The sequence below is a fragment of the Antechinus flavipes genome, chromosome 1, assembly GCF_016432865.1.
Source record: "Antechinus flavipes isolate AdamAnt ecotype Samford, QLD, Australia chromosome 1, AdamAnt_v2, whole genome shotgun sequence".
Classification (NCBI taxonomy): Eukaryota; Metazoa; Chordata; class Mammalia; order Dasyuromorphia; family Dasyuridae; genus Antechinus; species Antechinus flavipes.
Window position 1 is genome coordinate 268,314,122 of NC_067398.1, and position 26,907 is coordinate 268,341,028.

The window sequence follows — 26,907 nt, forward strand, 5'->3', positions numbered from 1 at the left end:
GCAGAGGAGACTAATGTATAATAGAAAAATAGAAAGGAACCAGTAAAAGAGCATTAAAAGCCAACCTGAGAAATTTATATTTATCTTAAAAGTAATTTAGTAACATGATCAGACCTCAGATAGTTAGGTAAATGGAGTGCTGGGTCTAGTTAGGAAGAACCGAGTTCAAATGTGACTTTATATACTTATTAGCTTGTTGTGACCCTGGGCAAATCATGTAGACTCACTCAGCCTGTTTCTTCCTTTGTCAAATAGGAGTAGTAATAGTCCCTATCTCCAAAGTTCACTGTGAAGATCAAATGAGATAATATTTTTGCATTGCTTAGCACAGTGTCTAGTACATAGTAGGCACATAATAAATACTTGTTTCTTCTCTCTAATTTAGGAAAATTACTTTGGCATGTCTGTGGAGGATGGATTGGAAGGGGAAAAGAGTTGAGAAAGGAAGGTTAAAGAAGAGATCTAGGTGATGAAATCCTGGATATGGATCTGTGAGGGGAGAGAAGGCTACATATACCAAAAATAACATGAAGATGGAAAAGACAATATTTAACAATTCACTGGATAAGGAAGGTGAGGGAAAATGAGGTGCTTAGTATGACATTAAGGTTGCAGATATGAATGACTAGAAAAATAGTGCTACCCTCAATAGCAATAGCAGTGGCATGGTGGTTAAGTGGTGGCTCAGTGGATAGAGTGCTGGATCTAGAATCTGAAGGACATCAGTTCAAATCTGGCCTTACACACTTACTAGCTGGGTGATTCTGAGCAAGTCATTTAACCAGGAAAATGGCAAATGAAGTCATGGAGAGTTAAACATGCCTGAAAACAACAATAATAGCAATAAGGAAAGTCAGAAGAAGGGTGCATTTGAAGGGAAAGATAATGGTTTCTCTTTTGAAGTTTGAGATGCCTCTACAAATCAGATAATTTGAAATGCCCAATAGGTATATGGTGGTATAAGATTAGAGCTCAGAAGAAACCATGTTAGGTTCGATAACGTCAAACATTCCTTTCAGCATTAAACATTTGATCCCATTATACTCCAAAGAGACAGAGTAGACCAGGAGAATGAATGTAAAGATTTCCCCTATATGGTACTGCCCTCATTTGTTAATACACCCTCAGACTTCTCTGTACCATCCCCTCCTCCCAAGCTCTTAAAATTCCAAACCTTTTAATCTTTGAAATAAGTCAAGCTGGTTAAGAACTATGGGTTTCAAATTTAGAGCCATGCTACTAACAAGACTTTGGGCCCTGTGACACTTTAAACTTAAGAATATCTTACCACTTTATTCCATATAGACCCATCCCACACGAAACCTTTGCCAGATTTTTTTTTTTAAATGGGAGCTCCGAGAAAACAACTTGAGATCCACTTTAACTTGATATTTTTTTACTTTTTCCCCTTTAGTATTATTCCACAGTCTCTGAAGATTTGCATTTTGACTTTTTCAGTGGATTGAACCAGTCTGAGAGGGAAACTATCTGGAGAGAAGTATCTGGGCTCCAGCTTTCCTACCCTGGGATAGACAGAAGCTGGGAGGGGCTATAGAGTACAAATATTCCATGCCCCGGCCCCATTTTCCCGAGTTCCCCTTACTCCGCCCCTTAGTACATCCGTGGCCCCTGCTGGACCTTGCCCCAGGTCTGCTGATAAGATGAAGCAAATTCATGTCAGGTCCTGCTAGCAAGGTCCTTTCCCTTCCCGGAACTTCAGCTTTGCCGGACAGGACAGCAAGAAAGTCAAACAACCTGACAGACGTGTCGGAATGGTTGTAATAGGCTCTGTTATCGGGGCCTGCGATCCCCTCTTAGGCATCTGGGTAAGTGTTTTCTGGTCCTATTTTCTCAAATCTTAGCTTCTTTCTGGGCAACCTCCTGATGATATGGGCTTACAGAGCAAAGTATTAAAGAGTTGAAGAGGGGACCCCTCCTCTACATCCCATTATCCCCGCCCAGCCATATGCAGTCTCCGCCCTGGAAAAGAAAATGTAACTGCTGGTGAGTTTGTAAAAGCTCAGAAACAAAAGCTGGAGGCTTTTCTTTTGCTCTCCCTTTCAGGAGCTCCTCACATCCTATAACTCTCCCTAAACGTAGCATAGAAGCAGAGAGAGACATTTATGTCAAGAGATTATTCTCCACTCCATAAGAGTCCTAGCTCTTGCCACCTCATACTAGAGGGGAAGGAGGAAGAGACAAAGACAAAAGAAGGGACTTCCTCGGAGCATTTTGGAGGCTCCTGAAAGACTTGCCTTATCTAGGCAGCTTTCATACAAGCATGGAGGATGAGGCAACACCTCAGTTCCCAGGGGCTAGAGGAATTCCTCATTGGCATAGGGGCACCGCACTGCCAGTTTGTTAGCCATCATTACTAACCCCAGCATGGTCATGAATTTGTAGATCCAGCCTCAGGACATGAACATAGAGATAAAGACCAGGGATTTCCAGTGGAGACAAAGCATAGGGACTGGGACTGAGAGTCACAGAACACTAGGGATCAGGAGATGTCACTTTGTCTTGGCTCCTGCCTTTACCGCTGACTGCCAATTCAGTTATTTTGGGAAAGAGAGCTGTTTATTCAGTTAATATATCCAAAGAGGTTCCCTGGGGCCCTGATCCATATTCTCTCCCATGCCAACATAAAAATCATCCTCACTTAATCTTTTCTTTTTTTTTCTTTTTGAAAAAAACAGCTTTTAATTTTCAAAATACATGCAAAGATAGTTTTCAACATTCAACATTGCAAAACCTTGTGTTCAAAAGTTTTCTCCTTCCCTTCCCCCCACCTTAGATAGCAAATATCCAATATAGGTTAAACATGTGCAATTCTTCTAGACATATTTCCACATTTATCATACTGCACACAAACTTAATATTTTCAAGATTGGAAATGAAGAGAGAAACTTGCTTCCAACCATTTTCAATTAAACAATCATATTAAACTTCTACTAGGCACAATATTAAATGCTAGGGAATGAAGTAAACAAAGAACTTTTGCAATGTAATATAACTGGAGGCTCAAAGTTTATTTGCTTTAGACTCACTTCATAGCTGTAGCTTTATTACTCAATAAATTACTCCAATAATAAAATACTATGTACTTTATTAGGAGAAAGAAAAGAAATCCTGGTCTTTTGGCTCTGAAAAGAAGAGGCATGATTCAGGATCTCTATTCCCTCAAGCTCTCATCAAACTTTCATACAAGCATGGAGGATTGAGTAATCATTTTCTGCCATTGAGGAGAATCTTATGCAATTGATTTTGAGCCATTCTTATACTAGTAACAAAGAGACGCTATATATATATATAAAGAGAGAGAGAGTATATATATATATATATATATATATATATTATATATATATATTATGTATCCTGATTTGCTTTTATAGTTAAATGTAAAGGTAATAGGATATATAAAGGAGATAAAAAAAAAGATTAAAAAAGAGATATAAAGAGAAAACACTTGGAACTAGAAAGATCAGGGAAAACTTTTTGGGGAAGAGATACCTAAGTTGGAACTTAAAGGAAGAATTTCAACAAAGTGAGATGGAAATGAATATATTCTAACTGAAGAAATGACTAATTTGTCCATTTTGGCTGGAAGTTAGTAAATGCTAGTTATATGAGATAAGACTGGAAAAGGACATTTCAGATTGTTTATTATTTTTATATTTGTTCCTTTATCTGCTTTTGTGTGACCCTCTCCAAGTCCTCATTTTCTTTTCTGCAAAATAATACTTCAGATCTTTTTTGTATCTTTAGTTTCCTCACCAGCTTCAACTCATTCTGTGTTATTGAATTTATGGTATATTTACTATGCCACACTCATATTGGCCTTCTTAGAACTATTTTCTCTGCTTAGTCCTGTGTATTTAACATTTTTGATACTTTGATAAAAGAAATGTTCATCAAACATACAAATGACACAAAGCTAGGAGAGATAGATGACACATTGGGTGATAGTCAGGATATACAAAGATCCTCAACAGAGAAAAACACTGGGTTGAATCTAACAAAATGAAGTTTGATAAAGTTGTATATATGTAAAGTTTTTCCCTGGGGTACAAAAAAAAATTTATTTCCTTAGTACATGATGGGGAAAACTGGTTTGACAGCAATTGTTTTGAGAAGGATCTGGAAGTTTTTAGGGAATTCAAAGCTCAGTATCAGTCAGCAGTATGATATATCAGGCTGCTTTAAGAAAGACTGGCTTCCAGAAATGGGAAGGTGATAGGTCTCCCTGTATTGTACTCCCTCCCATCTGACCTCTGGAATGTTGTATCAGGTTCTGAAAAGCACAACTTACAGAAAAACATGAATGATCTGGAGAAGACTCAGAAGATGATAGTGATGATGATGATGATGATGATGATGATGACAATAATAATTGCTTATATTTATATAGCCCTTACAACATGTCAGGCATCTTTAAAAACTTTATACATATTACTTCATTTGATCCTCATGACAATCCTGGGAATTAGGTGTTATACTATTCTACTTTACAGGTGAAGAAACTGAGGCAGATAGTGATTAAATGACTTGCCTAGGATCATATAGCTAGTGTCTAAGGCTGGAATTGAACTCAGGTTTTCCTGATTCCAGGTCCATTACTCTATCCACTGTAGCTGACTTAAGAAATAGTGACTTGTTTCTCATTGAAAGTCTTCAAAACAGAGATTGAATGACCAGTCTGTGATATAAAGGTTCTTTTTTTTCATATATTGGTTGGACTAGAGCAGAAGGGCCAACATGCAGCCCTTGGACCTTAAACTCCAAACTAGATTAAAATGGAGTTGAAAAATATTTAGTACAATAAAGAAAAATACAATAAAACATGGATAATATTGCATTTTAAAATTAAGTCAATGCAACCTACAGGGTTCCTTTTGTATGGATTAGCGATCCAGAGTTTCTATATGAGTTTGACATTACTAGACTAGAGGATTACTAGACTAGAGGATCATTTAGCTTCCTTCCCATTCTCTGATTCTATGGCTATGGATGACAATTATCTTCTTTACTAAAGTTACTGAAGATACATAAATCTTCCAGGGATTCTAGAAGCTGGTTTTGGGTCCTGAAAGCCATATTAACTCAACCCACCAGAAGGATTCTGCTAGATCTTAGATTGTTCTGTTATCTCAATCATGTCTGACCCCTTTGTGATCCCATTTCAGGTTTTCTTGGCAGAGATACTAGAGGGGTTTGGCATTTTTTTTCCTCTAGCTCATTTTATATATAAGGAAGCTGAGTCAAACAGGGTCAAATGACTTGTATAGGATCACACAGCTAGTAATTTTCTGAGGCTGGATTTAAGTTCAGATCTTTCTGACTACAGAATCTATCCACTGCACCACCTAGCTACCCAAGACTTTCTCATCATGCTGACCAGATTTCTTGCTGTGACCTGTGGGCAGCTGTTATCAATCATTATAGCTCTACCACCACTCCTTCCCAAGTAATTCCCTCCTGCTTCAATAATAAAAGATTTTTTTATATAATTAAGGATATAACCTATATGAAATCTGGTGGTCCTTGTCCCAAATACTACTTTCACTGGCAAGCTGTCTCTCAGATCAAGATTATATTTTCCCCTAAGCATTCTAGGTGCATCCTTGAGAGGTTGAGGGTGTTTTTCTAATGCTATTGGTTCGAATCCCTATTCTGGTTGTTTTTCACAATATCAGTGACTTGTTATAATCAGTTTCTCCCTTATGAAAAAATGAACAAAGCATGTATTAAGTGCTTACAATGCTAAACACTGGGAGTACAAATAGAAAAAAAAAATCCTTCACATTCTAATAAAGGAAAGAATACATATCAGATGAAAAAGTTGCATGGTCCTTATGGTACAATAGAAAACCAGATGTCAATGCCCCTTCTTTAATGTCATTTTTTAAAATGTCACTATTCCCAGGGCTTTTAAGTTCAGGATCCTGCATTGTTCACCATCAGGATCTGAGGGGACTTGTTGGGCACATGCTGCTGGCTCCTGTCTTTCCCTTGAAATGCCCTGCTATCTCATCAAGGCTGGTCCACCTGTACTGTATGTGGAAATTTACTGACAGTTGTTTGGGATGCATGTCCTCCTCTCACATGAGTTTCTTCCCAAGATGATGTCTATAATAGATAGTCTGGAAACTAGACATGTCAAGTAAGGAGTCCTGTCACTACTGTGCTCATGTGCCTATTGGTGCCAATGGATCAGCTGCTGTTGTTGCTGCTGGTGAGGAAGATGGGACAGTTCTTTACAATATCTATACAAAATCATGAACTGGTCCAGTGATTGGCATCACAATGTCAATTAATCTATTAATAACTATTACCTTTTAAAAAAGAGATTTTTTTAAAAACAAAAACAACATTACAAACATTCATAAAAACTCAGGGCACATTCTTCCTTGGCCCTCTTAAATGATTCTGTATCAGAAAATTATATGATTTTGTCAGTGGAAATGTCATTAAATTAAAATAAATTTATATATATTTATATGAAATGTGATTCATCATGCACTTTAGGAAACATGAAGACTTTCCATGTGATTTGCTTCTGAAACCTTGTACAAGAGTTGTTTTTTTTTTTCAAATTAATTCAAAGAATATAAGCTCCTTTAGAATAGGAATTTTTTTTTCATTTTTGACTTTATATCCAGGTGCTAACATAGTACCTGATACAAAGTAAGTAGTAGGTACTTGACAGATGCTTATTGGTTGATTGAAAGGTTTTTGATCCAAACACCAGTGTCTGGCACATAGTAAGTACTTAAGAGACAACAAACATTTATTAAGTGCCTGCTATATATCAAAAACTGTGCTAAGCACTGGGGATACAAAGAGAGGCAAAGAATAGCTCTTATCCTCATGGAGCTCACAATCTAAATACTTATTGTTTAATCATTGTGACATTAATTATCAATTTTTTTCATTCCATAGTCCCTTTATACATTTGTAATATTCAGCAAACGCATATTAGACACCTATTCTGCATAAAATATTGTGCTAAGTACTGCAAGAGATCCATAGCTAAAAGAAGCAAGTTCCTTGCCATACTTTACCCTGGAGTATTAGGAGGGACAAGGAGATTAGGTGAAAAGCAGTGGAACAAGGGAGACTGGCCTTTGAAATAGCAAGCTTAATTATTATGAGGGGGATAAGAAAAGGATACTTATTTGCTGGTCACAGGCATAGTTAGGAGGCATAGTCTTCCTATGCCAGAGGCAACCTCTGAACTAACTTTTCACCTGGGATTAGAGATTGGGAGGGACTTGGATCAGCCAAAGAGAAAATGGTAGCTCAGAGGACAGGAGTAGCAGCTCTGACTACAATCCAAACAGGGAAAAAGTCAAATGTATGTTTCAGGAAAAGCTTATTTGAATTGACTTCTTTGAGTTGTGCCGGTATGTTTCCACACACTAAAAAACACACCTTTAGATCACCAGAGATATATACTCAGTGATACTCTAGAGCAAAGATCTTTAAATTTTTCTGTATCATTGACTCCTTAGGCTGTCTGGTGAAACCTAAGGACCTTCTCACAATAATGGTTTTAAATGCATAAAATAAAATACACAGATTACAAAGGAAATTAATTATCAAAATGTTTTTTTAAACAAGTTAATGGACCCCAAATTCAGAACCTTTACATCTAGGGTATACCAACATTGATAGCAGAGTACTCCAATAATAATCCTTCTCTGTGTTTGCCTTGTACAGAGTTCGAATGAGACTCAGGCGCTAGGACTGCAGGTGTTCAGCCCATGTCTCTTGAATGCAACTGTGGCCTGGCTCCCCTCAATCTACCTGTGGATCATTAGTCCCTTCTACTTCCTCTACCTTCGCTACAACAACAAGGGTTATATTCGGATGTCTTGGCTCTTCAAAACTAAAATGGTAGCAGTTTCTGGGGTTCCTGGCCCCACTATGAGCTTGAAATCAATTAATTAACTAATGAGCTTGATGGCAATTAATTAACTAATAAGCATTTATCAAGAACTAGCTACCATTTGCTCAATACTATGCAAAGCACTTTGGGGATATAGATGAAGTCTAACTTTCTTTATTCAAGGAAATTTACAGTCTAATAATGGGGGTGGCAATTATTATAAATGGAATAATCAGAGAACAATACAAGATAATCTATAACTAAAAGCTAAATTATAGTTTACAGATTAAAACTGTTTAAACAGTTCAAAGGTTGGGAGAGATTATACTGGTTATAGAGATAATAATAGCTCACATTTACATAATAGGATATTGAGGTTTAGAAAACCCTTTACTTATTGTATTTTATTTTATCTTCACAGTAACTTCATGATATAGTTCTATTATCATCCACATTTTACAGATAAGAAAATTGAAGCTCAGAGAGGTTAAGGTATTTGCTCAGGGTCATATAATTGATGACGTATTTGAGGCAAAGTTCAAACTCAGATCTTCTATAATCAGAGACTGTCACTCTATCGAAAAATTGCACAAAAGAAGATGGGGTCTTAATAGGGATCTTAAAGCATTCTCATCCTAATTAAAAATTGGATGAGCTTTTACTATTCAGTTCTTCACTGCCTTTTTTTGTGCCTTTGGGGTACTATTATCTTCTATAATTCACATCTTGTTGTCTTCATAGTTAAGTCAATAAATACAGAATAATACTGAATGCATTTTCTTCTTTGAATGCTCTTATTATTTTTGCTTTATTTAATAATAGTTTTCCTTGCTTAGACTGGAGAAGACAGTAATCATCTTCAAGATGGCAAGCATTTTCCATTCTGACCTTCATTCATCTCCCTAGGTCTAAGGCCATAGATCTATTCTGTTTCCTTATCCTTGTCACACCCCTAATTTGTGTTATTCCCCCAATCATTTTTTCTTTTGGGGCCCTTCATTTCCTTATCTATAAAAGGAGAGAATTGACTTAAATAATTTCCAAGGTGCTTTTCCAGTTAAGCATCTTCTAGTTTGATTATTCCTTTGTGTTTATAATAATAATAATAATAAAGTTGACATTTCTATGCTTCTTTAAGATTTGCAAAGCACCATACAAATGTTACTTCATGATCTTGACAACAATCTTTTGAGGTATGTGCTATTATTACCCCTATTTTACAAATGAAGAAGCTGAGGCTGAGATAAGTGCTTTTTTTCTGGAATCATACCCATTAGCATTGAAACAATTTGAACTCAGATCCTACTGATTCTACACACTGAGTGTGTGGGAAATCAATACATGGCTTGTGGTCACCTTAGCTTTCCTTTTTTCTATTCTGTACTCAAATTAATTTTTCTACTCTTCTTAGGTGCTTGGATTTACCTTCATCCTCCTGTGTTCTTCTAATATAATCTTCATTCTTTGGAAAATCAAAGGTGGAACCCCTCAAGCCCCTGAATTCCTGATCAGCCCTACAATATGGCTTGTCACAATGGTAATAACTAAAGCTCAGGTTCTTTCATGTGTTAGATTTTACCATCTCTTGGACAAGCTGGAGTAGAAAGGAAACCAAATGGGTACCTGAGGCAAGAATATTTTTATTTTGTCTTGGGTGGGGAGGTGATTTTGGATCTTCTTCAGGCCCTAAAACACCCTTGCTGTTACTTCCCTCCTTTCAGACCCTGGCCATGTTCCTCATGCATTCAGAGAGACAGAAGGGCATCCAGTCATCAGGAGTGCTGTTCATTTACTGGCTCCTTTGTTCTCTCACCATGGTGGCCACAGTCAGTGCCACAGTGTACCAAGCCCAGCAAGGAGTAAGTGGATGAAGGACAGAGTGGAAGTTTGGGAATCCAGGCTGTGTGCAATTCAGTTCAGTTCCATAAATATTTATTGTTGTCAAGTTGTTTTTCAGTCTTATATTACTCTTCTTTGCACCATTTGGGGTTCCCTTGGCAGAAATACTGGAATGGTTTGTCATTTCCTTCTCCAGTCTTTTTACAGATGAGGAAATGGAGGCAAACAAGATTAAATGACTTGTCCAAGGTTACACAGTTAATAAATTTCCAAGTGCTGATTTAAACTTGGAAATTTTCCTGATTCCAGGCATGATACTCTATCCATTGGGTTATATAGCAGCCCCATTTATTATATGACTACTTTTCAGAAAGGGAAATTAATGTGGTATAAAATGCTGGGATTGGAAGCAGCCAGACCTTAGCATAAAATTCTCCCTCTGGTACTTATTGTCTGATTGTGGTCCAGTCCTTTATGCTTAGTCCCTTATGCTTATCCAGAAAAGATTATGATCTGAGGAAGGAATATTCTTCCACAATGGGAGTTTTCTAAATTGAAGAAATTGTAGGTTTGTGCCTACATACAAGGTATTTGGGATACAAAAGTTAATGAGGTGGAGCAATAGATAATTATTTCTTGAACAAGATGACTGTTTTGTCTTGATTCAAAAGGTAGAGACATAACAAAATATATTACTTTATATAACAATAACTGATATTATATGAATCAATATTAAAACATCATCATCCTTATAAACAAGCAAGGCAGTTCCTGACTGGCAAATGGATTCTGCTGGAAAATATGATATATAATTCAGTTTTAGGATAAAATTTGGGGAAAGGGACTTGAAATACAATTTCCTATGGAAGTAATACTCACATAGTGTTCCAGTCTTAAGCCTACCCATAAATTTGTTCAAACCCATAATGTCACTGCACTGTGGTATTCAAATGAAATAGTGTATGCAAGATGCTTTGTCAATTTTAGAGCTCTATATAAATGTCAAATTTTGACATTATTACTATATAATATTTGCAAATATTTATAGGGTTTAAAGATGAAGGGAGGAGAAATTTTCATGATAGGAAATTAGGAAAGGATTTTTATGCTAGATACAACTAAGCAAGGGAGAACGAAAGGGATAAGGTTCCCTTTTTACCACTCATGACGGTGTTAGGTGGAGGGGAGTTATTTCCCCTGCACATACCATAATAGGAATGACCAACTTGGAGTCAGAAGAGACCTGATACTTTACCTAAGAGGATAACAGTGAGTTTCAAATATGTATATGGACAAAGCACCTTGTAAATCTGCAAGTATTACATGATTATAGATCGAGAATTAAATAGCTGTGGCATTTATCACCTTTGCTCTAACCCAGAGAGGATAAGTTACTTGCTTTGGAGAGATGGTGTCATTGTGGATTACAAGCTGGGTTTAGAATCAGTCTAAAGCATTTACAAGCTATATAACTCAAAAAAAGACACACAATAACCTTCCTTTTTTCTACAAAATGGCAGGAAATCAGGATAGACTCAGTGACCTTTCTGCTTCCTTCTAACTTTAATTCTATGATCCTTGTAACTTCCAAGGTCATAGAAATATTAAGCAGCAGAGTCAGGATTAGTAGCCAGGTTTGTGACTCCATTTCCAACACTTAGCCTGTTGTATCAAATGTCACCTTCATAGAGTCATCACAGCCATTTTTGGATAAATGTTAGACCCTAGCTAACTGTATCTGTGGGTGCAGATAAATCAACTGTTTGTGAATCAGAAACTATTTGAAATGCCTTATAGGAAGCATTTTAAGCCAGGTCTAAAAGAGTTTGCTCAAGCATCCCTACTCCGGCATTTTTCTTAATTTCTCTAATTCTTCCTTACCACACTTTTAATTTAACTAGTTTTTTTTTCTCTTAAAGAAAAAAAAAAGATGGGTTAGATGAGTCTTGCTTAGTCTTACATATATAAAGGGATTCCTTAAATTTCTAGCACCTGATACAGTGACTAGTGCATAGTCGGTGCTTAATAAATGTCTGTGGACTTATTGATTGCTTTTTTACTTCACAGGGCTTCCCAGAAGATACTTTTCACCACCTCACAACCTATTTTTATTCAGCTCTAATTGGTGCACAATTTATATTGTCCTTCCTAGCTGACCAGCCTCCATTCTTCTCAAAAATCCTGTGTTCCTCAGTAAGTGCCAACCATATCACTCTTCCCCATTCTGTCATAATATAAATGGAGAAAGCAAGCCCTTGATCTGAACATTTGAGCTCTTCCCCAGGAAAGAAGGTCAAAATAACAATGCAGTATAGGAAGATTAGACTTCAAAAGAACTGGATTTTAATTCTGGCCCTGTTACTTTACTATTAACTAACAATATCACCTCTTAAGGCCTGTTTTCCTCAACTGAAAGGGAAGAGATGATAGAATCTCCAATATTTTACAACTTTATGAGTCTATGACTTTAAAAATTAATTTTATTTAATGAGTATCTATGCCATACCTAACACTTTGTTAGGGACTTTGAGATAATTAGGGAACATCATCCTTTTACATCAAAATAACTTTCTTCTGCCTCTTCCAGAACCCATGTCCTGAATCTGGAGCCTCATTCCCTTCCAAAGCCACATTCTGGTGGTTTTCTAGGTAAGAAAAAAAGACAAATGGCAGGATATTGTTATTAATTGTTCTTTAAGGCTTACCATGATTTTTTCCTTCCATGATAGATTTAATTGCTTTTAGCATCATAAGCCATAGCATCAAAATGCAATATCAGAAGGGAAGTTTTGGGCTCTAAGGAAAAATAACCTTGTCTAACTTTTAGAATTGTCAAAAATAGAAAAGGCTGTCTTTGGAGTTGTATGGTCTATGTCACTAGGGAAGGGACAAGAAAATTCTTTAAGCAAAAGGCTAGACAGCTATCTGTTGGGGCTATATGACTTTAAGAAACTTATTTAATCCACTTAGGCCTCAATTCCCTTATTTGTAATGTGAAAGGATTAGACCAGATGGCTTCTGAGGTCTCCAATCTAAATCTACAAATCAATAAATCTATTCTCCTTTAGTTCTAGAAGGAATTATTGGTCAAATGCTAATTGAACACAATGACTTTTAAAGCCCCTCCCCCCAATTTCTGTCATTTTGTGATCAAGAAGTCCAACATTCCCATTTAATAAAAAGGATAACTGGAATTCAAAAAGAACAGATCAGCTTGTGGAAGAGCTCACAGGTAAAAAATAGCGGGACCCATATTTAAATCCAGATCTTATATCTCATCATTGCACTAGTATACTATTCCATTTCTTTTTTTAGTGCCTTTATCTCTGATCACACAATCCCACAAGTTCCCACAGATTTAACAATTTCTCCCAGTGCCATCAGGTATAACTGATGCAGCTATGCTTGTTGTAGTTTCCCTTCTCTTGGAGCTAATATAGACATTAATAGCTATGCCATTTCAGTTTATTGGTGCTCAAGAATTCAATTTATTGGTGCCTAAGAGTTTGTTCTTTGGTGATCTCAGCAACATCTTGGAATTTGAGTATTGACTTTCCAACTCCAAGGTTGAGTATGCCCTTCAGTAAAATAGAAAAAAGAAAGGAAGGAAGGAAGGAAGGAAGGAAGGAGAGAGGGAGGAAAGAAGAGAGGGAGGGAGGAAGGGAGAAAGGAAGGAAGGAAGGAAGGAAGGAAGGAAGGAAGAAGGAAAGAAAGAAAGAAAAAGAAAGAAACAAAGAAAGAAAAAAAGAAATGCACCTCAGCTAAGCCTTAATAGAAAATAAGGATTCTGAAAGCAGCGTGAGGATGGATCACATTTCAGGCATGGGGAATAGCTTGTATGGATGCACAAAGAAGATGAAATATTGAGTTCAAGCGATAGCTCGCAGCATACTTTTCTTGGCACATAAAGTACAGTTAGGAAGTGCAGTGGTTAGAGTCATAGAACTAGAGTCAGAAAAACCTAAGTGCCAAGTCAGTCTCAAATATTTAGTAGCTATGTGACCCTGGGCATGACACTTAAGCCTTTGTTTGCCTCAGTTTCCCAAACTGTAGAAATGGGAATAATAATAGCACCTACAGTTTCCCCAACTGTCAAATGGGGATAATATCATCACCCATCTCATAAGTTTATGGTGAAGATTCAATGAGATAATATTTGTAAAGTACTTAGCACAGAGCCTAGCATATAATAGACTCCTTCACAGAGCTTCCTCTTCCCTCAGTTAACAAAAGATAAGATGAGAGTTATAAGGAGGTGATGGGGTTGTCTTTGGTAACTTTTTGAAAGATATTCTTTTATAGACTAGTGTGGCAGGGCTACAAGAAGCCCTTAGAGCTGGATGACCTTTGGTCACTTGGGAAAGAAAATTCATCTGAAGAAATCATATGCCAACTTGAAAGAGAATGGAAGAAGATCTGTAATGAAACCCAACAGTAAGTGCTCCAAGGGAAAGGATTCAGGTCAGCTTGTGCGCAATTGAGAATCCAGCAAATTTTAGTTTTGCTATTATCCTGTATTTCCTTTCAGGGTCCCCTTAACCAAATCATAATCACTCCTTATTCTCTGTACTCTCCTCCTTTCTTATCCCTCATTTTTCCTTTCAAGCTAATTTCTAATTGTTAATAATAGTCATAAGTATTACATTTTTTTACAGCTTAAAGTTATAGACTTCCTCAGAGAGACTTGGTCAGACTCACCAAGCAATAATAGATTAGAAGGTGATTTTCTTTCTGTTTGCCAGGTTAACCTCATATTAGTTTTCCAGGGTGTTAAAGGGCAAAAGGATTGTTTATTGAAAGCTGGGATCCACCCCTGCCATCAAGAGATTTTTTTCATAACTGTATTAAAGGTCTGTCCAGTTAGTTAAGTTGGAGGGAGCATGGTGCTTAATGAGATAACTTCACTGTGTTCTCAAAACAAAGACTAGACTCAGCCTTCATATGCCTGTGCCCTAAGTCACAAGGAGACCAAGTAAGGAAACATGGTAGCTCAGAGCAAATGCATTTATACAATTTGAAAAGTTCAGGGCAGTTACATGGTACAATGCATGGAGTCAGAAAGATTCTTCCTCAGTTTCAATTCAGCCTCAGACACTATCAGGCAAGTCACTTAATCCTGCTTGCCTCAGTTTCCTCATTTGTAAAATGAGCTGGAGAAGAAAATGGCAATCCACTCTAACTTCAGCATTTTTGCCAAGAAATCTCCAAGTGGAATCATGGAGGGTTAGACATGCCTGAAAAACAAGAAAATGGACTGCATGGCCACCAATATCCCTTCCACGAACTCTAAGCAGATGGAACAATAGTATTCCCTGTATATACAAAGAAGAAGTAAGGGAAATTGTCTCCAAGGAGCTAATCTGACTTAGAACTTCATCTTCTCTTAAGGACCAAAGAAGAAGTAGGATTTGAAAAGAGTGGAAGAAATAGAGTTAAACAAACATCCCCTTCAGAGACTGAAGTTTTCCTGCAGGAGCACCAGACTTCTCGACTCCCTTTGCTGAAAGCAATCTGGAAAGTGTTTAATGTCACCTTCCTCCTTGGCACTCTCAGTTTAATTATCTGTGATGTCTTCAGGTTTGCAGTCCCAAAGATTCTAAGGTAGGTCAAAATGCAAAGACTTCCCCTTTTTGTCTTTCCAGGGCAGGGGCAACCTTCTTTCATTGGCAGCTCCACAAAGGGTGCTGCTGGTTTTTCTCTCAACTTTACTTTACCTCTAGATATTTCCTTTCCTTTCTTGCTCCTTACTCTTCAAGTAAAAACCTGCGTCAGGCACAAATGAGTGGGTAAAAAAGAAAATGAGAGAGGAAAAAGAAAACCAAGAAAATGGCCAAACTAGACTTGGAATATCACAAACCTGAGTTCAAATTTCTAGGTGTTTGTAATGTAAAAAGAAAATATATCAATAAAACTTTTTTTTTAATTTTCTTAAAAAATCTACCTCGAACACTTATGTGACTTATTGTCACTTCACTTATGTGATTTACACTCTAAGTCACTTAATCCCACTCAACCTGAAAAATGGAATCTACTCCCCAGGGTTGTTGTCAGGACCAAATGAGATAAAATATTTGTTAAGTGTTTTGTTATTTTTAAAGCACTATCCAAATGCTAACTATCATCATCATCATCAATATTAGTTTAAGTGGGAATGTTTCTTGAAAAGAGATAGCCCAGACATAGGCAAATGATCCTGGCAATGAATGCCTTCTCTTTTTGTCCTTTTCCTTGGAGCATTTTTCTAGAGTTCATCAGTGACCCTCAGGCTCCAGTATGGAAGGGCTATTTCTATGCAGTGCTACTTTTCCTTTCTGCTTGCCTGCAAACCCTGTTTGAACAGCGCTATATGTATGTGTGCATGGTCCTGGAACTACGACTGAAGACAGCTGTGATAGGCCTGGTGTACAGGAAGGTGAGTCCATCCTCTCTGGCCAAATCAGTGACTAAGACGGTTAGAACCCTAAAGTACAGAGAGTGTTTCTGGGGAACCAATCTCCTTAAATCCCTTCTCTTTTTAAGGATGGAAAGACAAGAAGGAGAGAAACCTCAACAGCCTCCTGTGATTTAAGCTTCAGGAAACTATGAAGAAACTTTGCTATAGATTTCTGTGCCCTTTTCCTTTTGAAGTCTTTCCCATAGATACTTAGCCATTTAATACTCTCTACCAAAGGAACAGATAATTTGCTTTTTAGTGTGAATTAGTTTAATTTATGGAGAGATAGGCAGCATTTCTGTAACTAGGTAGTATTTTTATAGCTCATCTCATGGGTAGGAGCTGGATTATTGGATAGAGTGCTGGGCCTGAATAAGGAAAACTTTTCTTCTCAAGTTCAAATCCAACTTCAGACACTTACTAGCTCATGAAAGTTGGACATGATTGAAACATCTGAATAACAGTAATAACAGAAACAGAACTAAAATGTCCCTCATCAGGTCTAACTCTTTAATTTAAAAAATATTTTTTATGCCTAACTTAAATATTTCAAAAAGATCATTTTTCCATTCATAGCAGAATACAAAGAGGATTCTCTATATAATTGTTCATACTGCTTTTTTTTAAAAAAAATTCTACATATTATTTTCAAAATTGCTTCCTTCTGAACTTCCTTCTATTCTCTTCTGTGCATTTTTAAAAAGTTTCAATTGCTCTTATTTTTGGCATCACTTTTGCTATTACCAATCTCCCTTTCCCTCAACCCTCAGCTGAAAATTGAGAAAAAGAAAAGGGGAAAAAGGAAAGTTTTGTCACATAGAAGCATAGGTAAGCAAAATGATGGCCATGTTCAAGAAATGTATGTCTTTTTTTTTTTTTTTTTTTGCATCTTGAGTCTCTCTCTCCTCTATTTGGAGGTTAGTCCTTCATTTCACAGATGAAAAAACAAAGGTTTATAGAGTTTAAGCAATTTGTTGAAGGTCACTCATCAGAAGTGCAAGATCACTGGAGTCCCCTCAAATCCTGTGGTTTCAAGTTCATGATTATCTATTGTGTCAACTTACCACTCCCAGCATTTACTTTTCTTTAAAAGATTGAACCTCCTTCACAGGCTGAAAATAAAGTCTACTCATGGACTTCATGACACTCTGATTGACACAAGAGCTTTGACCTGCTCCATTTCCAATCTGGATTAGTTCTCCCCTCACCCCTCAACCTTATCCTGTTTCCTAATGCTAATGCTCAGCGTTAGTGTGGATATCCAGTCAGCCTAGCCTAGTCAACACAGAACTTTAAAGATCAAATCTTCATCATGCTTATGGGCAGAAAAGATTACAGGCTATGCTGCTGTGCTCTGAATCAGCATTTAAATTTTAAGACAGCTGAATTAGTAGACAAGTCATGGCAGAATTTCAGGTACCATAATACTAGGATGGGGTATTTTGTTTTGTTTTAAGGGAGGCCTCCTTGGGCACCCTTCAAATCATGGTGCTTCTACACACAAGACCAGATTGTACTTATTTCAGAAGTAAGAGAACTGAAAAGAAAGCTTCTTTTTTCCCTGTCCATATCCCAAAGATACTCTCATTTTGTGTGGATCCCTGATTCTGTACCACTTGGGAAACCAGATAGGAAGAGATGTTTCCCTGTTTGGTTTTAAACAAAGGAATTATCTGTTCAATAGATAGATTGGATATATCAGGAGAACTGACTTGAGCAAGAACTATAATCAGGAATATGCTGGTAAATTTTTGTCAACCAATGAAATGATGGAAAAGGGGTCAGTTAGAAAATGTATATACCACTTTTAAGTTTAATTCATATTATTAACATTAACATTGTCTCCATTGTTTTCTCAAATCTAAACCAGATGTAGGCAAACTATAGCCCACTAGCAGTCTATTTTTGTATGGCTAGGGAGCTAAGAATTATTTTTACATCTTAAACTATAATTTAAATTTATATTTTATATAGGTACTTATGTTATTTAAAAATCATTTTATGTATTTAAATATAATAAAATATATAAATTTACATTAAAATGTAATAAAATTATATTTTAAAATGTAAAAACCATTCTTAACTTCTGGATCATACAAAAATAGGCTCCTAGAGTTTACCAACTCCTCGTTTGGACAATGAAACAAATAATAAAATATCAAGTACTGCTTTGTAGTATTTTCTAATTACCAGTATTCATACCGAAAATTTAACAGTGGGCATAGCCAATATGTGTTGAATCCAATACTCACCTGCCTGTAATATACTGAATAATAAGGAGTAAATGAATGCAAGAGTTAGTTTCTATGCAAGGAAAATGAAAAAAGGACAAGAACCCTGATAGACTCTGTCCTTATTCTCTGAGTGTGGTAGTTAAGTCTTCTCTTATTCCAGCTACCTGAGACTTACTACTCTAACTCAGTCTCTAAGTCCTTAGTACTCTTTCCTCTGGTAAGTCCTCCTACCTCTTAGACCTAAAACACCTTTATTCTTTGCCTTATCCAGGTTTTAGCTCTTTCAAGTACTACACGGAAAACTGCTGCAGTGGGAGAGATCATCAATCTGGTGTCTGTGGATGTACAGAAATTGATGGATGCTGTTTTGTATCTGAATGGTCTTTGGCTTCCTGTGGTCTGGATGACCATCTGCTTCATATTTCTTTGGCAGGTAGGAGCCATGGGGTTCCTAGTTTTCTTAGTAGTGAACTAGGGATTAAGTGGGTGCATGCATCTGATTGAAAATTCCATGATTGTTTAATCAAGAACAATTCAAACCTAAGCTTTGTGGTTCCATTCATTTAATCATATTATACTGGTTGATCTAGCTATTAAAACAGGACCAGTATAATGTCTGCTATTTCTTCCCTGTGGTGTGATTTTGAGGTACCAAATATCATAAGATCATACATTTAGAGGTAGAAGGGAATTCAGAGATCACATACACCAAAGGTTTCATTTTACAGATGGGGAAATTAAGGCTCATAGGTCTTTAAATGACTTACAGAAAGTCACTTAGATGTAAATAGGTAAGCAAGGATTTGAACATGAGAAGGTCTAGATTTAGGGAACCAAAATGAGATTAGGGTTTCTGGTTGTTAGGGAGTTAAATGATAAGGTCTAATGGCAGATTTGAGGTTCAGGGAAACAAATGGAGAGGTTTGGCTCCCTTGCACCCTCTTGGGATTCGGCACAAGGGTAGGGAGTTTTGGGGACTCCCTTCTGCCAGTGCAGAGATTCTCTGTAAAGGAATTTACAGACCTGAAAACCTAGATTGATAAAAGAGGTTTAATTATAGGAATTGGGAAGTAAGGTTAGAAATCCTGACAGAGAGGCATAAAGTCTAGTTAGGGAAATAGGTGAGGAAAAAGAGAAGGTGGCACTGAAAAGAATATTCCACTGGACAGAGGCTCCTTGGCACAGCAAGCATGGCATAGCTGGCATGTTTGGAACTTCTGCAAAGAAAGGGTTTTTAGATTGGCTCTTTTATAAGCCTTGGCTGCAAGCTGGGGGTTGCTCTTGATGGGGCTGGGTACGGCTTGAGTCAAATTGAATAGAAGATCTTCATTTGAATGGGATTGAAATTCTTTAGCTCAGGACTCAACCAGCCCCACCGAGGTAAACCACTTCATCTGATTCCCTGGGGCGGTTTCTCACTGAGGCAGGGTTGAAGGAGATTTTCTCCTTCAAGGATTTTTAGAGTTTCAGGGTCCCCTCTTCAAACACAGGTTCAAAACATAAAATCCAGAACTCTTCATTAAACCATGCTGCCTGAAAGTATTTATTTAGGAGTATTTTATGCCTTGGCCTAAGGTTAATTTTCATTAAGGGGCCAGATGAATTAGATGAATTAGAATATTCTATTCCCATCCATTAATCATCATAATTTTTTTTTAAAGCTCTATTCAGGTTCTTAATTTCATTCTTATTTATATTTTTGTTGACTTTGGTCTGAAACAGATACATTAAAGTTTGTCAACTATTGTAATTTTGCTAAATAGTTTCTATTTCTCTTTATAATATGATTAACTTTTTTTCTAGTATTTAAATGTCATTGGGTGCATGCATGTTTATTGGGCATTAATATTATTTCATTATCTATGATGCTTTTAAGAATAGTATGGCTTCCTTACTTAATTATTCAATCATGCTACTACTACTATTGCTGCAGTTGCTGCTGCTACTACTACTACTACTACTACTACTGATGAGGTCTAGATATGGAGTACCTAAATGAAATTAGGGTTGAATTGAGGTCTAGTGGCAGGTTTGGGGTACAGGGAGTCAAATAGAGTTACCTTCAACCCCTTTGGATTTGGAGCAAGGAACTGGAGTTAAATAAGGTCTAGAAGTGGCACAAGTCCCCAATAAAGGAATTTATTGGCCCAAAAAGCTATATTGATAAAAGAGGTTTATTATGGGGTTTGAAAGTAAGGTTAAAGTATAGTTAAAGAAATAGATGAAGGTAGAGATAAGAAGGGCACCTGAAACAGGGTTCTAGTGGACAGAGGGTCCTGGCATGTCAGGCGTAAGCCTGGCATGTTTGGAACCTCTGCAAAGAGAGGGTCCCAGCTTGGCTCTTTTATAATGAAAGATTTACCTAAAGGGGCTGTGGGTGGAGTCCCAGACTGATGTCTTTGTGAAGGGAAAGTGTATCATCTGTTGTGTTTCAATTCTTATCTAGTCCTAAATCATTGAATGCACATTGCACCAGACCTTAATTTAGAAAAGCCAAAGTTGCTTACTGCATTCTGGATCATTCATCTTGACCTTTATTTTGCCACTAGACTTTAATGACTTTAATGAGGAAAGAGTGAAGCTAAAGACTTTGCACTTAAATCCAGTTCATGCATAAATCATCACCTTCAAGGTGTCATTGGTCTTCTTTAAGAAGGATGAACAATAAGAATCTTCTCTTCATTTAACTCTGTGAGTCTTTATGTTTCAAGTGCATTTCTTAGAAACCACATGTTGATGGATTCTACTTTCTAATCTCAATACTGTCCTCCTCCATTTTGTAGGTAAGTTTGCCACATTCACTGATATGATCAATTGTGTATTTATCTTTATCATAAATCCAGCTTTTCCCTAAGAGAGAAGAAATGTGCTTCCTTAAGCTTCTGCTTCTCCTCAGACCAGACCCCAAGCTCTAGTTCTTAGATTTTTTTCTTCTTTCTTTTTAATCTCTTCTTTATGACCAATCCTCTGAAATTATAATTTGTTTTGCTCATGACTATTCCATTCTCTACTCTATTATTCCTCTACTTTACTCTGACTGTGCCCCTGTGTTTCCACCTTGAGGTTAATACATTTATACACAAAACTTTGTTTTTCTGTATGTGAGCATGTGCTCAGCCTTCTGTTATCTGATTTATGTTGAATGACATCATGATTTCCTTTTTCTTTGCCTCTTTATTTGTATACTCTTCTCACATTTTCCCTTTATGTGAAAAAATTAAGTTCCTTTCCCTTTTTCTTAATATCTTTCCCACTAAATTTTTTCCTCCATCCTTTTCCATTCTTTCTCAAAATCAACAAAACAGCAAAAAACAAAAACAAAAACAAAAACAAAACAGGTATTATGTTATTTTACTTAATCTTAAAGTGACCCTTAAAGACATTCAGATTCTTTTTTTTTTTTTTTTAGTATACTATTGGTCTCTACCCTCAAGACATTCAGATTCTGAAGGGACACATCTCTTTACTCCATTAGAATATAATCATTTTATAAAATAAACATTTAGGGGCAGCAAGGTGGTGCAGTGGATAGAGCACCAGCCCTGAAGTCAGGAGGACTGAGTTCAAATTTGGCCTCAGGCATTTAACACTTCCTAGGTGTGTGACTCTGGCCAAGTCACTTAACCCCAATTGCCTCAGCAAAAAAATAAATAAAATAAAAACTTAGTCTCTTATAGCTGCTTACTTATTTTTACCATTCTAAATTTCTCATGTTTTCTGTGTTTACATCTCAAAGTTTCTAATCAGCTCTTGTCTTTTCATCATAAATGCTTGAAAATCCTCTATTATTTTAAAAGTCAATTTTCCCCTGTAGTATTATGTTCAGTTTTACAGGTGAATTGTTCTTATCAGTAACCTTTTTTTTTTTTTTCACTTTAACACACCATATTCCAAGTTGGTTTTTTTTTTTTTTCCTCTATTTTTTGTGTGATCCTGACTGTGGTTCCTTAATTTGTTGTTGTTGTTGGTTTTTAACCCATTCACTTTTTCTGCTTGTTTGCAGTATTTTTCATTTGGCTTGGAACCACTGGATTTAATTATGAAATTCCTAGGTGGTTTTATTTTAATTTTTTAGGAGATAATTGATGGATTCCTTCTATTTTCACTTTGCTCTCTGTTTCTCATACATTCAAGCCATTTTCTTTCTTGAAATGCAGTGTCTAGGTTTATTGTTTGATTATGGTTTTTTAGAAAGTCCTATGATTCCTGTCTTCCCTTAATCTGTTTTCTAGGTCTGTTGTTTTTAATAGTAGTTACTTGGTATTTTCTTCTTCTTTTTTCAATCTTTTGATTTCATTCTAATATTTCTCATTTTCTAATAGAGTCATTGAGTTTAGTTCATTCCAATTTTCAAGAGGTTAATACTTAAAAGGTTTTTTAGGGCAACTAGGTAGTATGCAGTGTAGTGGATAAGCAAGACCTGGGTTCCTTATGGCCTAAGAAATTAGCTAACTGTGGTTAACTGGGCAAATCAGTTTGCCTCACTTTCTTCATCTGTAAAATCAATTGAAGAAGAAAATAGCAAGCCACTCCCATATTCCCCCCTAAAAAAAATCCAATTGGAGTCATGAAGAATTAGAAATAATCAATGTTTCCTACTTTCAATTCTCAACAATTTATTCTTCTTTCTACATTCCCTTTCCAAATGTTAAAGCAGGTAAACTACAAACATATTAAATTATTTTTCCCCCCTTGGCTTAACTCTCAGGCATCTCCTAACCCATAATATTTCATTTTATTGTGGTTTTTTTCTTATTTAAATTTATGAGATAATAATTACAAAGTGCTTAATGTAGTATAAGGGTGGCACATATTAAGCAGTAAACAAAAACAAGCTACATAAGACAAATAGTTATTTTGTATTTTGTGAGTTGTTGTGGGCAAAAAACTCATCATCAAAAACACTTACTTTGTGGGAGACACTGTGATTAGACTTGGTGATACAAATACAATGTAAAATAAAATACAAAAGCCAGTCTTTGCCTTCAAGAAATTTTCATTCTTTTTATCATTGTTATTGTTTGAATTCTGAGCTACTTCCCTCCATCTCTCCCAACTTGGCACTGCAAAGCAACATTTAATACAGATACATATGTAAAAGCATATAATACCTATTTCTATATATTAGTTCTTTCTCTGGAGGTGGGTCTTTTGTCATAATTCCTTTGTAGTTGATTTGAATATTCATATTACTCAGAATAACTTGGTCATTTACTGGGTTACTCTTAGAACAATATTGATGCTACTATGTAATGTACCCAGTCTTTTGATTCTGCTCATTTCACTCTTCATTATTTCATGCAAATCTTTCCATGTTTTTCTAAAATCAACCTGCTCATCATTTCTAAAAACATAGTAGTATTATATCACAATCATATAACCCAATTTATTCAGCCATTCCCCAATTTATGGGCATCCCCTCAATTTCCAATTCTTCATCACCACAAAGCTGCTATAAAATATTTTAGAACATAGAGGTTATTTTCCTTTTTCTCTCTGATCATCTTGGAAAACAGACCTAATAGTTGTATGCTGGGTCAAAGGGAATACACACTTTTATAACTTATTGGATATAATTCCAGATTGTTCTCCAAAGTGGTTGGATCAGATCAGTTTCACCAACAATATTATTAATATCTCAAAATTTCCATATTCCCTCCAACATTTGTCATTTTTCCTTCTATCATTTTAGCCAATCTTATAAGTATGAGGTAGTATTTTAAAGTTTTTTAAATTTGCATTTCTCTAATCAATAATGATTGTTAGAATATTTTTTGATTTGACTATATGTAGTTTTGATTTCTTCTTCCAGAAAATGTTTGTTCATATCCTTTCATTATTTATCATTTGGGGAATGACTAATATTATTATATATTTAATGAGATTCTCTACATATTTGAGATATAAAATATCTGTGAATATGTCTATAAAGATTTTTTTCCTTAAGTTTCTGTTTTCCTTCTAATCTTCAATAAATTGGCTTATTTTACATAAAACCTTTGAATTTATTATATTCAAAATTATCCATTTATATCTCACAACAATCTCTATCTCTTGCTAATTCATACATTCTTCTCCTGTCCATAAATCTGATAGGTAATGAGTTTCATGTTCTATTTTATATCTTCCTTTATGTCTAGATTATATACCCATTTTGATCTTATCTTGGTATATGTTTTAAGGTTTTGACCGTTTAAGGCTTTTTTTCCTCCTGGACTGCTTTTCAGTTTTTCAACAATTTTTACCAAAAAGTGAATTCTTAAATTTTTACATTTATTACACATAAGGTGCATTGTATATCTACTCACTTCCACTAATCTATCCTTCTATTTCTTTTTTTTAAATAAGTTTTAATTTTCAAAATATTTGCAAAGATAACTTTCAACATTCATCTTTGCAGAATCTTGTGTTCCAAATTTTTCTCCCTCCCTTCCTTCTATCCCCTCCCCTAAACAGCAAGTAATCCAATATATGTTAAATATGTAGAATTCTTCTATATATATTTCCACATTTATCATGCTACACAAGAAAACAAAAAGCAAGCAAACAACAAAAAAAGTGAAACTACATTGTGATTCACATTCAATTCTCACAATCCTCTTTGTGGCTATAGATGGCTCTCTCCATCATAAGTCTATTAGAATTGTCTTGAATCACTTCACTGCTGAAAAGAGCCACATCTATCAGAATTAATCATCAAATAATCTTGTTGCTGTGCACAATGTTCTTTTGGATCTACTCACTTCAATTAGCATTAGTTCTCTCCAGACCTTTCTGAAATCATCCTGCTGATTATCTCTTATAGAACAATCATATTCCATAACATTCATATGTCATAACTTATTCAACCATTCTCCAACTGATAGGCATCCTTGTCACTACAAAAAGGGCTACTACAAATATTTTTGCATAGGTGGGTCCTTTCCCCTTTTTTATGATCTCTTTGAGATATAGATACAGTAGAGACACTGCTGGATCAATGGGTATGCACAGTTTGATAGCCCTTTGGGCATAGCTCCAAATTATTCTCCAGAATGGTTGGATCAGTTCACAATTTCACCAACAATGCATCAGTGTCCCAGTTTTCCCACATCCCCTCCAACATTTATCATTATCTTTTCCTGTCATCTTAATCAAACTGAAATATGTGTAGTGGTACCTCAGAGTTGTCTTAATTTGCATTTCTCTATCAATCAATAGTGATTTAGAGTACTTTTTCATATGACTAGAAATATCATTGCATTTCTTAACCAAAACCAGATTGTTTTGTTAATTACTCCCTTATGATACTATTTAAGATCTGGTACTGCTAGACATCCTTTTTTCATATTTTCATTAATTCTTTTGATATTTTTGATCTTTTGTTCTTCCAAATGAATTTTGTTATTATTTTTCCTAGGTCAATAAAATAAGTTTTGGTAATTTAAGTGGGATGTATGAATAAGTAGATTTAGTTTAGGTAGAATTGTAATTTTTTATTATATTGCCTTGGCCTATCCATAAACAATATTTTTCTATTTAAATCTGATTTTATTCATATAAAAAGTGTTTATAATTATGTTCATATAGTTCCTGGGTTTCTCTGACAGGTATACTCCTAAATATTTTATATTACTTACAGTTCCTTTAAATGGAATATCTCTTGCTATCTCTTCTTGTAGGGCTTTGTTGGTGATATATAGAAATAGATGATTTACATAGCTTTATTTTATATCTTGCTACTTTAATTGTTAATTTTTCAATTAACTTTTTATTTAAATCTTTAGGATTTTCCAAGTACTATCATATCATCTTCAAAAAGAGATAGTTTTTTTAAACTCATTGCCCATTCTGATTCCTTCAGTTTTTTTTTTCTCTTATTGCTGTCACTAGCATTTCTAGTACAACATTGAATTATATTACTGATAATAGGTGTCCTTGTTTCACTTCTAATCTTATTGGGGATACTTTTAGCATTACAAGTAATGTTTGTTGATGATTTTAAGTAGATATTTCTTATCATTTAAAGGAAAAATACATTTATACCTATGCTTTCAAGTGTTAATAGGAATGAATATTGTGTTTTTCATTCTAATGGGAAAAGACAAAACATCTAGGGGATAGTGGCCAAAAAAAGAAGTTTTAGTTTGGAAAGTTACCTAACTAAATGGTAGCAATGACTAGAGCCAAGGTAGAATAGAGTTACACATCTGTTTGGAGACTGATGGTAGCAGCATTAATTTGTTGGGGAAAAATTTTCAAGAATTTAAATTTTTTTTATTCTGAATTTTTTAAGAACACCAAATGAGGTTAAGTTCTTTTCAAGATTAAGTCCACTATGAGATATTTATCTCTGTGTGTTTCTCCGTGTCTCTATCTCTCTCTGTTTCTGTCTGTCTCTGTCTCTGTCTCTCTTGGTTTCTGTCTCTGTCTCTCTCTCTCTCTCTCTACTATAAAACTAACTCTGATAGCTCTGCTAAACTCCTCTTTGGATTTAACCTGCCAGTCAGTTGCATACCCAGGCCTCATGCCAT

The 26,907-nt window shown here is 35.7% G+C and overlaps 1 protein-coding gene across 1 annotated transcript in view; it reads left to right on the forward strand.

Moving 5' to 3' along the window:
* Window positions 1-1,401: 1,401 nt before the first annotated feature.
* Window positions 1,402-26,907, forward strand: part of ABCC6 (ATP binding cassette subfamily C member 6) — a 59,507-nt gene continuing 34,001 nt past the window's right edge. The window contains exons 1-10 of the mRNA XM_051961163.1: window positions 1,402-1,826; window positions 7,720-7,896; window positions 9,300-9,425; window positions 9,610-9,747; window positions 11,795-11,920; window positions 12,315-12,376; window positions 14,030-14,161; window positions 15,116-15,328; window positions 15,962-16,139; window positions 18,666-18,827. Of these exons, the coding sequence (XP_051817123.1) occupies window positions 1,773-1,826; window positions 7,720-7,896; window positions 9,300-9,425; window positions 9,610-9,747; window positions 11,795-11,920; window positions 12,315-12,376; window positions 14,030-14,161; window positions 15,116-15,328; window positions 15,962-16,139; window positions 18,666-18,827 (1,368 nt within the window). The 5' untranslated portion in view covers window positions 1,402-1,772. The remainder of the gene's footprint in view (window positions 1,827-7,719; window positions 7,897-9,299; window positions 9,426-9,609; window positions 9,748-11,794; window positions 11,921-12,314; window positions 12,377-14,029; window positions 14,162-15,115; window positions 15,329-15,961; window positions 16,140-18,665; window positions 18,828-26,907) is intronic.